Raw genomic sequence first — 13,641 nt, 5'->3', positions numbered from 1 at the left:
GATTAGATTAGATTAGATTAGATTAGATTAGATTAGATTAGATTAGGTAGTTACTTTATTAATCTTACAATTTTTTCACTACAGCAGCATACAGGAAGCAATAAGATAATAATAATAGAATAATAGAAAGCAATAAAATAGCAGTAAAAAATATAAAATATAAAATGCACAGCATATACAGTATATACCATATACCGTATATATATACAGTATATATCTATATATATTATATACAATATAATATATTATATATTGATGTTCGGAATAAACAATGTAACAGACATATCAGAAAAGCTTTGGACTGTGCTACGCCCTCTGCAGCAAACTTATTTTTGGTCTTCTATTAGAAGTGATTTACAGTTGAAAAAGGTTTGCTGTGTTCTTAATAAGTATTGTGTTAGTAATAAAGTAAAAGAAGCGTCTTTCAAGATTTTACACCGAATTTATCCTGCGAAATGAGTATTGGAAAGGTTTAAACTATACATTGATTATTCCTGCAAATTTTTGCAACTTGGACAGAGAAACAACATTTCACCTTTTTCTTCACTGTGAACACTCACATGCATTTTCTAAACAGCAAAATTTGTAAAAAAAAATTTTTACAGATTAACGTATTTAATGTGATTTTGTAGTTTGTATTTCTTGATTTAGATAATAATATGAACTAAGTTGTGCAACTATTAATCTTCCTGGGGAAATTCCACATACACAAATGATGGAAAAAAAGATTTGTCTCTTCCTCTCGTTTGCATTGTGGCTCCGAAAACTCTTTTGTTTTCTCTCTTATTTGCAAGTGATTCTTTTTGTTTTACTTTCCGCATCTAATTGACGACTCCCGTGTGTCCTTATCTTGTGACCTACAACCAAGTCAGTATTACCATACGAAAGCAGATACAAAGGGAATGGGGGTGACCGTCAACTGTTTGTCACACTGTATAAAAGCTGCCCTACGGAGGAGATCTGGGAGCATCGCTGGACACCTCTCTTTGAGGGTGCATGTATTTTCTCCTTCTTGCAAGAGTAAATGTCCGATATGTTTGATTTTGAACCAAGCCTCTGAGTAATTTTTCCAACAACAAATTCAAATGGATTGCATCGAAACTCCGCTTCAATCGTTTTACTATTGAACTCAAACAATATAGCACCCTAATCGAATTTGTAGAAAAAACATAAAGCCACAAAGAGTTTCAGTATTTTAAAATAATTACATTTTATTTTTTAATTATGACCCTCCTGTATTATTTTTTTCCTTTTATTTTAACATGTTTTTTTGTAAATCCTTGTGTTTGTTAATAAATTTTGTTAAAACAAAAACAAAATCACAACACTGAGAGAGGTCCACATGTACCAGGGGCAGACTCAGCTTCCACTTGTTTATATTCACTTGAATTTACAAGTGAACGAGAACTAAAGGAAGCAGTAACTCTTTGTACATATCAAATGAAATAATTTAAAAACCATCCATACTATCATGTCTGAACAGGTCTGTCCTTTCACTTACTTTTTCTTGTCATTTCATTTCATTCACCCTTATGCCATGTTTATCAAGTTATTCTCCTTAGTTTTTCTGTGACATACCCTAACAAAAGGTTACATCCACCACAGGTCACTTACAAATATAATCTAAAGAAATTGCCATGCATGTTAATTAAGTGTGAATGACCCAAATGTAAAGCCTGCAGGGCTTGGGGATCATGGTGCTGGTGCTAGTAGCAATTTAAAAAATGGTGTAGGCCATAATGTGTGGCATGTAACAGACAGGAGTCTGTCCTGCCCTCCACAACCTTGAGAGCCAACAGGCATATCACATAACAACTTAAAGCCAAAGCATGGAGTTAATATGTCATGGTGAACTAAAAGTCAAAGGTATGGTTTCAGGCGGTTATTATTCTGAAAAGTGGCTTTTGATGTCATGTCATCTGATTTTGCTGATCATCTTCAGATATTAAATTTTTTAATATGTACTAGATCTACATAAAGTCATTGACGGGTGACCATTGAACAGTAAATCTAATCTGAATACACTAGCATCTGAAAACACCAGCATATTAAAATTAGTTTTAGTTCTTTGGCTATTAGTCACTTAAACTTTAATATGTGTGTGCAGTCTACTACATCTAAATACTTTTCATCAACACTTGTCAACATATAATAGTTTTTAAGACAATAATGTGCTTACATGCATAAATACTGGTAAGTATTTCTCTGTTTGAGACAAATACTTTAGTCAGACTTGAAGGTAGCTCTGAGTAAACATTGGTTAAAGCAAACAAATTTTTGTCCAGAGGAGGGTGTGAGAGTACATATTATTGATTATTACCTAACAAAATCAACTTCCTACAAGTGCATAAGGACAGTGTATGATTTTAAATCAAGAAATCCCCCATTACAAGTCTGACAGATCAAACTTTGGTCATATGGATGACTGCACCAACAGAGAAAGTCGAATGGCAGCGACCACTTACTCGTTATCATCATCTCGTTCTCTTTACAGAGACTTCTTGTTTTTGGGAGAGTGGTCAAAATCATCCGCAGGCTCAGACTTCACATTTGGAGGGTTGCTAAAGAAAATGCATAAAAATCCAACACAGCCTTATATAGAAATCGATCAGCTGTATACTCAATGTTGCACTCAAGAGAAATGAGAGGTCCTGACATACGTGGGAAAGCCCAGCAAGCGGGAATGTGAGGTCCCTGTTCTGATATTAAAAAATAACCAAAGCTATGAATACCGCGTATAGAAGACCATAGTCATCCTGGTCACCACTTGGGATCTTAACGGAGTGGAAGGACAGTGTACGAAAAAAAACTCAACTCTGTTGAAATTTAAGAAATTTAAGCAATACACTAGTAAGAGTGCTAAAATGCAAGAGTTCTATATGAGTGAACCAAGGGAAGAAAGTAAGGGAAGTAAGTCATTTGGAACACAGCCATTGTATGCTGCATGTTTCCATACTTGTCAGTATGAACCATGGAACGCACTTATGCACTCAAAATAGTGAGTATTAGTATGCAAGTAACTAACACAGCAACAGGATTCTGTCAAGACGCATACGCTTTCATTCACACTTCTAGCACCTAACCCCTTCTAAGTTAGCAGATTGAACAGATACAAATGCATTCTCTACACTGATTAAGACTGAACAAGACTGTAATTGTGCATGCATGATTTTTTTAGGTATTAAAATCATGTGTCAGTATGTCCACTGATTCACTTTCTATTGTTTAACTATATTGCAGATCCAGTGATGTGCACATTTGTTTATAGTAAAATGTACAAATATAAATTTACATTTTACATCTTCCGTTTGCATGATAGTTCAGCAACAACACGTTTTTTTTTTTAAAAAAAAGCCCAGTTTGTGATCTGAGGCTTCAGTAACTTCTTTAGGTCCCAAGTGACTATTCAGAGTTAAAATTATGCAACACCATACAAAGATTTCACCCAGAGCTTGGGTGAATTTATCTTTAATTTGCCAAATAATGGGCAATAGAAATATTAAGAATAAAGTCATAAAAATCATCGACATGCCACAATTTCCTTTAACAATCTTGGCATAAATAATCACTTATCACAGCAAGACAAAATTCCAATCATAATGAGTTCAGTGTTATATTTTCACTGTTTTCATTTCTTACAGATTAACATCAGCTTTGACAAAGATCAGTTAATATTTTTCCTCTTCAACAACATTGTTTTTCTTGATGTTAACAGCATCCATTTCAGTTCCTGCTGTTTGGACGTAATAAAGTGCAGAAAAGCTGATGTAAGGTTATTAAAGGCACCGTTATGGAACGCTGTATCCTCATCCTCGCATGCGTTTAAGGCTCAGGATTGTTTGGCTTTGAAAGTGGCGTGGCTGGATTCTGGTATAGAAACATGTAGGAGTCGCACAGCAGCCTGCGCACTAGTTCAGGAGCCTGGGAAGGGTGGGTCGCTGCCAACTTCTCCTCTGGCTGGCACAGGAAGTCACCCAGCTCCGGACAAGCTCGGATCTCGGGAATGTTGTAGCCACTTTGATCGACACCTATGATGAAGAGTGGCCTGAAGATTAGACATCAGCTCAGAAGGAGATAAAAGGACAGTCACAGACGTCAGAGTTGCTCTTGACCGTGCCTTTATCTAACACTGCCGAGGCTGCGTTATCAGAAAAAAATAAGCAGTCATGGGTGACCCAAGTAAAGTCAGTGTTTGCACGAACATCAGAATGACATTTCCTTTAGGGTAATTTCAGTCGCTTCAAGGTCAAACTACAAAATACCTTTAAATGACTGAAATAAGTGGTAGTCTATCTTACCACATCTGTCTGCCATGCTGTCAAAGAAGAGCCAGGAGTGAGGATCAGAGCCATATTTGACAAAGGACACATAGTGGCTGGTTTGAATGCAGAGCACAGCAAACAGCTGCATCATGTGCCTGGGCACAGGACCAGCAGTGGCTTCATCTGCTGGTACCGCTAGAGCACAGGGAGAGTGACCGTGCCGTGTGGGATGGGTGTGCACCTTAAAGACAAACAGAGGGTAGGTAGGAGATTTTACACTTTAAGTGTGATCAGTGCAATACTTGAAATCTAAAATAGCCATGAAGTTTACCTGTGTGTTGCAGGTAGGGCAGTACTGTTTGACTCTTCCTGGCTGAAGTTTGCGATCTGGTAGACACTGAAGACACTCGTACTCTGCCAAACGCCCACAGACGAAGCATTCCCTTGGAGCTGTTGAAGAAAGAAGGTGATATATATATAAGCATCTTTAAGATCTGCAAAAAACACAGTATTCATTCAATACAATGTATGATTTGAATAAGATCGTATTATATGTTTCTCACAGTTGTAAAGGAGATCTGTGAGGTCCAGCTCCTTGGAGGGAATGATATGAGAAAACATCTTGTACTTGTTTCCAAATCTCGGCATCTGAACTATAAGACAGGACGGCATCTGAGGGACAAATGAGAGAGGCACCCTGTGGTTACAAGACTACAGAGGAAAACTTGATAGACACACTCTTTTTCTTGTAAGAAGAGGGCTCACCGTTTCAAATTTGAGGTCACCTGACAGGCAGGATGTGTCCAGCAACTGTTGGACGGTGGGCATCGATCCCAACTGCTCTTTTTCCAGAAAGATCTGGAAGGTGTACGCACCCTGAGACGTTTCTCGTTTCGATCTAAGGAGATGCAGATAACAAAAGATAACACTTAATACCCAGGCGGGGAAATTTGTCTTCTATACAAAGCCAAATAGGGCAGGACATTCAATACTGGGCGGCTCAGGATCATACCTGAGCTTGAGCAGTGGCTCAATGCAAAGCACCTTCTGAAAGAGGACTGTGATGAACTCCTCTGGGTCTGTGTTGAGGCAAGGCAAATAAAAAAAAAAGTGAAATCATAGAGAACTGTAACAGAGGGCCTCAGTTGCAAAGACAATCTATGAAAATACATATTTAACAACGTATGTTACAAGATATGGGTGTGTACCTTTTTCCTCTGTCCGAAAGGTGTCACAACCAAGTTGTTTACGAAAATTCATCACACTCTCTGCAGGGACAAACCCTTGTCTGCAATTAATACATTAGTTATCAGTGAGGAAATGCAAGAACTCGCACTCTGTAATATCTACATACACCAAAACACACTGTAATAAACAAAGATACACCTAAACTTTTCACAACTGCACTTTGTAACTTAGTGAGCATATTACCATTGGGACATAGGAACTGGGAGTATTTGTTTACTAGTTGAAATTATGTAATATTTCATTACGTCTTTGTCTTGGACTCTTCATGATAGTAAAAGCCATAAAATGTTCATACCTGCGTAAACGGTTGACGATTGTTCTCAGAGTGCAGGCTACGGGTTGCGCCGTGTCAGCAGGTTTCTGGCAGATATTATCCAGGGTCACAGATGAAGTAAAGAAACTGAGGAGAGAAAACCATGTTGTTTATCAACTCTGCGATTATCTGAATACAGTTCACCTTGCTCACTTAGTTGTACATGATCTCCTCGAAATGAAATAACTTTAGATAATGTCAGATTAAAGTGAATCTGAGCTGAGTTTGTAATGTGTGTTACAGGAGAATTAAATGGCCTGAAGGGTGGCAAACTGGTTTTACCTGAAAAGTGTGGCATCAAGGTAACAGGAGTTAATGTGACCCTGAATCCCCTTCATTCTTCCTACTAACAAAGACAATGCCTCTGATTCAGGGACAGGTGGTGCATCCTCTTCTGATTCCTCATATGGAAACACTACAAAAAAAAAAAAAAACAACACGGATGTTATGGTTAAATGACACGGGTCTCTTTATCGAGCTTAAACGCATTCCAACTGGACAATAACGCAGGCCTGTAAGCGAAATAATAAATCTGCTTTTCCAAGCCAGAAGCTCAAAGTTATGTCAAACATGTTCCATTGATAAAAAGTTTCCATCGTTTCAGATAGCACCGTCATATCACTGAGTGAAATAATCATGCAAATGGCAGAAGGGTGTTGAAGTCAGTGCAACTATTTGGAAAGCCTGATTTATTTTTGCACTGAGTATCACACAATTGACAGGTAATGTGATACACAGTTTTACACAACAAGGAGCAACAGGAATTTGAAATATCCATCCCGACAGCTTTATGTAATAACTTTACATAATACTGGCACACTGATCAAAAGTTTAGTTTGCAAAACTTCCTGTTCGGCACTTTTATTCTTGTGCAGTTTAATATGGAGTCCACTATTGTTCCATATGGTAAATTGTGAGGGACGTTAAACCAAATGCTTCATTATATTTTGTACAGTGAAATGCAACACTGAATTCATTTTAGTTATTATAATAGAAGAAGTTCACTGAACAAGAGCAACTACTGTGTGCAGTGTATACATTTTAATGTCTTGTGTATGCATGTTTCACCAAACTAGGAGAAGTGTCTCACCTGGAGGCATTTCGGTGGGTTTCAGGGTCTCCCGTCCTGTAGAGGAGCAGAGTAACCTGCTGTCAGGGCTGCACTTTGTGATGGGAACAAACAAAGCCCTGTTCCCTTTGCAGGTGAAATACCTCTGACTTCCGTAAATGCCATCAGAGCAGCCATTCACCTCATAGTCCTGAAACAACGAGATACAAAATAAATACGATAGATAGATGGCTGATAGAAAGCATACCCGTCCAAAATTATAGTCACTTACTAATTCGACCCCAGCCCATTCATCAGTCTTTCCTGCAGGGACCCCCAACCACTGGATGACCCCATATACTGTGAACCCCGAGTTGGAAACCACCTCCACGATGGATCCCACCTCCAAAGGCACATGACAGGTGCTCAGACTTTGGTTCTGAATGACACTCTGCTCGGTGTGGTTCCTTGCCACTTGTCGTACACGAGATCCAATATTTGGCATGGAATTGATGCGCGCCACCGCTTTCCTGTTTAGATCTGCAGGCAGATAAGGGAGTGTGTGTGGGGGTGGTTAGAAAGTCATAGGACACATGTTCGTCACATGCTGCCTCACTGGATTGACCTCCAGCTAACACGGCACAAGTCTACACAAGAGGTATGTAGACAGTTTAGAATGCGCAATGTGCAAAAATGTTAGCCCACGTGATGAATTCACTGTTCTGCATTCCACAGCAACAGGACCAGCTTTTCCAGCTGTGTACTGGGACTGGTTCTCCTGCAACTCCTCTGGAGTGACAGGTGTTCGGTCAAACTTTTACATTTTTCAGAAAGCATTTGCTGTTGGGACTGAAGAGTGACTAACATTTTGTTTTTTGAACCAAAACAGCATTATGTTTAGTTTCATTATGAAAAAAGGATTTCTTTAGATAAAATCAAGGATACCAACACCACTAATCACATGGCTGAAAAATGTCACTTGTCAACCATGTATAAAACTGATAAGCTTTAACCTTCACCATTTTACTTGCCTCCACATTTGCTGTCTCTCCAGTGCAGTCCACGGGGGGAAGAGTATGATGGGACCACCTGAATGATGTCTGCAGCACTGAAGAGGGGCAGAGGACCAGGTTTCTTGGAGGACAAGTTGTGATCAGTGTCCTGTGAAGGAGACAAAGTAAAAAAAAAACAGTTACTGCAAAGCAAACATAGCCTCCATGTACAGAACACAAGCAAACACTCGTATGCGTGCATACAATTGCGCTAATAACATTGTGAGTTATGCATCTCGCTGACAAGCTTGACTGATAAGTTTGCCCAATAACACAGATCCCGGAGGATTGCATGGTTATCCTTGTCTTGGTACATTTGAGGTTGTATTAGTGTGCATGTGCAGTTATAATGAAACCTGATAATAGCTTTGTACACTATTGATATCCTCACATTGAGCCTGCAAAGAAATAAAAAAAAAAAAAAAAAAAACACTTAACCCACCACAAATTCCACTTCAAAGCCCAACATGTGCAGATCCTCTTTGTTCTCTTTCCTTCCAACCAGCATCAGGTTCTTCACCATCCCGGGAAGGTGGCCCTTCTTGTGCTTCACCACCACCAGGTCATCCTGAGACAACTCACAGATGGCTGAGAACAGCTGGGGGTTACACAGCAGCTCCAGGCGTTTGCTTACGACGGGAACGAAGAGCATGAGCTGGGCCTGGTGGCGGGTCAGTGGGTACGTGTCCTCCCTCCTGACGATGCCTCCGCTCTTCGGGATCCCCGCGGTGCTGCCGGTGCAGTACAGGAGCCCCGTCAGCTCTCCACGCTGCGTCTCCGACTCGATGCGACCGATGCATCCTCGGCAGAAGCCTTTCCTCGACTTCCCGCGAAGGACGATGAAAAATGTCTCGTTTACCACAGTTTTGGGCTCCATTGAAACCCCAGTTGGCCAGCAGTGTAGGGTTGGTATTGTGTTTATGGAAGCACTTAACCTGTAGAAATTCAATAAAAGTACATTACACTGTGGCCAAGCTTCTAACAAATGTTAATTATAACAAAGAAATCTTACTCAAATTTAGAATAAAAACTAAGCAAAGGTACTGATTGTGTCAGAAAAACACCTGACCCCATGACATATAACGTAATGTAGCCTACTGCAAATATAGGAAATGCCTATAACGCACTCCTTGTACGAGCTAGTTTGGAAACAGGATGTAGAATACGCCACCTCTTTAATTAAACAAATCGACCTGCTAAAACATTTTAATCATGATAAATAGTTTAGCCTTCGAAAATTAAAAAAAAAAAAGGCTTACTTACTGTTTTTATTTGTCAAAAAGCATTAATAGATGACCGATTAATCCACTGTTCCTGCATGAAATAATAGCACACTTCTGAAGCGGAAGATTGAGCAGCAGGTGTTTAAATACTGACCTGCATGTGACCGACGACGCCCACCTGATAGCGCGCAGTGTCTCCGCCCTGAAGCTGTCCTCTCAGCGCAACTTTCACAGACTTTGATCTGAATTTTGTTTTGCTGCGGATATCACTCGAGAGTAGATTCATGAAGAATCGTTTCTTCCTGATCAATGTACAGTCGATTATACATACTTGCTATGCATATTTGAATTGATCATTAAAAGCAAAAAAAATAAAAATAAAGTACTTGTAAACTCGGCTATGACACATGGGGTTTGCCCAAAGTTCTTTCAACCTAACGTCCAGACAAACGTAGGTTATTTTCCTCAACAAAGATCAGCATTTCATGCACCAAATGTTGCCACTTTTAATTATTTGGAGTTTAAGTAGCTCTCCGCATAAATATTTTGTGAACATTGTCATGCATATTAAAGTCGAAATCTGTCAACATCATATATTACTGATTACATTTTCTGAGACAGAGGAGAGGTTTTTGTTACAGAGACTGATGTTGTCCTCTGCTCAGCTAGATTAAGTGATACATTTTAAAATGTTATTTGACTCTATCTTGTCTTCTCTCCTACAAAAACTGCACAGTGTCCTTTAATTTGATATCGAGATCAACTTTAAAACTCCAAGAATAAGGTGTGATGGAGACAAAATCTCAATTTTGTTGCTTACTGAAGATTACTTTCCATTTAAAAAAACAACAACAAAAAAAACATGGCCGGTTACCATATCTGCTCACTAGAATATTACCGACAGGTACCCACAAAAAACAATGTCAGCAGTGAGATAAATGTTTACAGTAACCAATGCCCAGAGTGCAACGCCTTGAGTGACATATTTGTCCAGACCTAACACATGTGACATGTCCCTTCCTGTGACGCAGCCATCATGCATGTCTGACAGTATCTTGGTTGTACATCAGCTTTACATAACAGCCCTCATATTTTTCAGCATCCATCAAGGCCACGTTTCCTCGGCTGATGGGGGAGAATTGAGAAAAGAGACGATTACTAAGATAGCATATGACGAATGTAACAGCAATAAAAACAAAAGGTCAACCACTGAATATGATTTCATACTTGCGGTCAACAAGAAGTCTGTTTGGCTCAAGTTGGGGATGGCGTCTTCTTAGAGAGAGGCTGCCATTTTTGTCTGTATGGAAGAATAGAACACTGTTCAGCATCTAAAATAATCAACTTTCACTTTCACTAATCTTTTAGAATCGAAATCTATGTATAATGTGCAGCGGTCGAACCTGGGTGATTGCATTCAAACTGTTTGGTCCACCTGAACTGCTCAGTGCCATGTAGATCCCACACTGCTGCCAGGCTGGCAGCATTATTGTAGGCATGAGAAACAACATGGGCCTCTTTCTTGACTCCACACTGTTGTTCTATGGCACAAATGACCGATAGATATAAATATGCAAGACAAAGCCTTGTATCTTTATTGGCTGAGATTTCTAATGGTATTGCACCTGGTTAGTTTGAAGTTGACCTCGGGTTTTATTTGGCCAGGAAAAGTCGAGGATGAGGCTGTTGAGAAGGATGCCTGACTGGGTTATGATCCTGCTCCCAAATGGCCTGCTCAAAGAACTGCAAGAAAACAACAGATAAGATGAAAGAATGTCATGTCGCCTGGCAGCACATACCACACATATCATCCTGGTGAGATCATCAAACTCGGATTGAAAGCAGAAATACAGTCACCTTGCAACAGACACCATGAGGTTGTCTGGTCCCATGACAACAACTTGTCCAGCCCTCAGCTCTGTCTGTAGGGAGTGGGTACTGGAGAAGTACTCAGTGGAGAGGTATGGGAGTAATTCATCCTCTGGCTACAGCAAGAGCAAAAAGTGAAAATGGATTGGGAGTTAAACGACATACTGGTTATAAGTTTTGGTGGTGAGTAGTAGCTAAAGGGTTAGGACGACACAAAAACAGATATTTGTTTTATCCGTTTTGTATTTTTATATGTATTTTTACCATGTGTTACTAGGCCAATAAAAATAAAATATGAAAATATTGTGATTTAAACTGAATTAGAGCTTAAATGCTCAGTAGATGAATGTAGACATCCATTGATTGGAGTCATCAATGACTCATTACATTCACTTTTCAGAGAAAAATATCCAAATATTCTCTGATTCGTGATAAGATTTAATGCTTTTCTTTGTCATACAACTTCAAAAAAAAAAAAAATCCATTACAATTTTCCTTCTGTCTGACATTTCACAGAAATAACAGTTCAGTGAATCGAGAAAGCAGTCTGGTTGATCAATGTTCAAAATAGCTGTTACCTGCAGCCCCAACAATGATCCTGATGCCGCAGTGTATTTTACCTCAGAATGTCAGAGAGCAGCTCAGTCACTGATGAGTTATATTTGACGTCACCCAAACCACTGGCTATAACTAAAGCTGCTTTCAGAGCCTTTGTGGAGGGAAACAAAAATCACATTTATCCAAGAGAGCTATATCTCACACACAATATACAGAGAATTCTGTGGTATTTACACTGTAATCCAGTACCTCAGACATCCAGTGGTATGTTAGATTTTCTGTAATGTTGCTCTCACTGACATTGAAGCGCTCTAAAAGGCTGAGAGCTGATATCAACGCTGCACCAGCAGATGGGGGAGGAGGAACTTGAATTATAAAATCTAAGACAAAGGTGACGGACTGTAGATCATGGCATCATTTATAGATATACACATTTCTTCTACTGTGTAATGAAGTTTAATTTTTACCCCTGTACTGGACTTCAAGTGGTTGTTCAACTTCCACATTGTAGCTACTGATGTCTTCTCTGCTCAGGACTCCTCCATTTTCTCGCACCTTTGTATGGAAAGAGAACTCCGGACTAAACACACATTTCACCCAATAGTTTTACTCATCAAACCAGTCCATTTTTGTGTGGAGGTTATTTACCTCATCCTGTATCTCTTGTGATAAGTTCCCATGGTAGAAATTCAATAAACCAGCTTCCAGGACTCTTGCTAGACCAGGCATCCTCACAGATGAACCAGGACTCAGAGCTTGGCCGTCCGGAATGAACACGTCCCTGAAGCGTTGTGATAGCTGCTCACCTTTGACCTTTGACACTGCATCAGCTGTGGAAGACGAGAGAAGAGTCCCATCCCAGTATATCACCACCCTCAGGTGTAATCATTGCATTTTATAACGAGTGACACGAAAAGTGTAAAAATGTAATGTGAGGCAGTTTGACTCACCGAGACTGTGAGACACATTGAACCCCCCTCTGGCTACAGCTGCAGCTCTGCTGACAATATCCTCCCAGGACAGACTGCAGACCCAGGACAAACATGGTATGACATGTTTGACTGAAACACTAAAGACCAGAAATTAAATTCACTTTTCTATGCTCTTACCTCCCATACAGGCTGTGAGCATGGTGCAACCCTTTGAGCATACCTGGCACTCCTACCTGTAGACCCTCCTGAAAATAGACAATAGATGTTGAAATAGTAAAACTGAACATGTTAATGGTGCCCTCAGCCTTCATACCTTAAGCGCTGAAATATTTTGCATCATCTCCTCTCTGATTGTTTTAGGTGTTGCTCCCTGAAAGTTTATCACCTTGGTTTCATTCTTACTGATGTCATGAACAATCATCACGCCTCCGCTACAGAAAGGGAATAATCAGGGAGGAATATGTGTCAAGACATACACATTCAACAGAAATCGATCAACAATAAGTGGGACACATACCCGCCAACACCTGACACATGTGGATGCACAACACCGAGACACAGGGCACCAGCGATGGCTGCATCCACACTGGATCCACCATCATATAGAACTCTTTGACCGAGTGCAGTGCAGAGCTCATGATCCGACACCAACACACCTCTTATGGAGACCTGCAGAGCAACTGGGATGAGGATGAAAAAGGCAGTTGTGGTTTGATTTGCATATGTTATGAAGCATGACATACCAAACTTTCACCCAGTGAAATTTGAAGGACCAAAGCAATGGTCAATCCAATGGCAAAGATGATAGATACTGCACAGAGAGGTAAAGGCGTGTCCTGACTGGAGCGGTCTTCATTTGTCTCTTTGAGGTTAGACGGGCTTTGGTCAAACAAATGTGGGCTATCAGAGGCCAGGGCCTGCTGGTTCAAAGTGTTGAGATCTGCAGCAGGAGTAGGGAAAACAAATTTAAATCTTTAAAATTAGGTGGATTTGCATGCCATATTTTAATTCAATGGTTTTAAGCCCAGATCCTGAGGAATCTCAGATCCTGCCTGCTTTCTCCCACCCATCTCATCAGGTGAGTTACACTTGCAGTGTTGCAAAGTTGGCATCTTAGCAGGTGTAAATCAGTAGGA

General features: G+C 40.0%; 2 protein-coding genes across 2 annotated transcripts; both read right to left on the bottom strand.

Annotated features, from left to right (window-relative positions):
* Window positions 1–1,230: 1,230 nt before the first annotated feature.
* cyld2 (cylindromatosis (turban tumor syndrome) 2) lies at window positions 1,231–9,314 on the bottom strand. The gene is made up of 14 exons (XM_069713766.1): window positions 9,187–9,314; window positions 8,366–8,858; window positions 7,903–8,032; window positions 7,164–7,411; window positions 6,914–7,082; window positions 6,106–6,238; window positions 5,806–5,910; window positions 5,471–5,550; window positions 5,275–5,341; window positions 5,028–5,160; window positions 4,826–4,934; window positions 4,594–4,712; window positions 4,299–4,503; window positions 1,231–4,028 (listed from the first exon to the last, which is right to left on the bottom strand). Exons 2-14 carry the CDS (start codon window positions 8,798–8,800, stop codon window positions 3,823–3,825), a joined length of 2,139 nt encoding a protein of 712 aa, XP_069569867.1. The 5' UTR covers window positions 8,801–8,858; window positions 9,187–9,314; the 3' UTR covers window positions 1,231–3,822.
* A 1,061-nt stretch (window positions 9,315–10,375) lies between these two features.
* LOC138631065 (glutathione hydrolase 7-like) lies at window positions 10,376–13,617 on the bottom strand. Its single transcript, XM_069715792.1, is given in 15 exon segments — window positions 10,376–10,446; window positions 10,550–10,687; window positions 10,772–10,889; window positions 11,004–11,062; window positions 11,065–11,131; window positions 11,636–11,724; window positions 11,823–11,953; window positions 12,041–12,128; window positions 12,222–12,403; window positions 12,524–12,597; window positions 12,683–12,750; window positions 12,819–12,936; window positions 13,023–13,174; window positions 13,249–13,445; window positions 13,572–13,617. Coding segments are annotated over 15 exon segments (1,551 nt in total). The 3' UTR covers window positions 10,376–10,422.
* Between the last annotated feature and the right edge of the window lie 24 nt (window positions 13,618–13,641).

Source organism: Brachyistius frenatus, unplaced genomic scaffold (assembly GCF_029030835.1).
Source record: "Brachyistius frenatus isolate BFR_SWC_R1_liver_20210118 unplaced genomic scaffold, ASM2903083v1 Contig_4, whole genome shotgun sequence".
Taxonomy (NCBI): domain Eukaryota; kingdom Metazoa; phylum Chordata; class Actinopteri; family Embiotocidae; genus Brachyistius; species Brachyistius frenatus.
The sequence above is the reverse complement of the archived record's forward strand: the minus strand, read 5'-3'. Positions and strand labels throughout refer to the sequence as shown.

Bases quoted from the DNA above. Each gene is read 5' to 3' on its own strand.
- cyld2 (XM_069713766.1), bottom strand. From the start codon at position 8,800: ATGGAGCCCAAAACTGTGGTAAACGAGACATTTTTCATCGTCCTTCGC. The intron at 7,412-7,902 runs GCAAGTAAAATG...ATCTGCCTGCAG, and splicing joins GAGAGACAGCAAATGTGGAG to ATCTAAACAGGAAAGCGGTG. The intron at 7,083-7,163 runs GTAAGTGACTAT...TCGTTGTTTCAG, and splicing joins AATGGGCTGGGGTCGAATTA to GACTATGAGGTGAATGGCTG.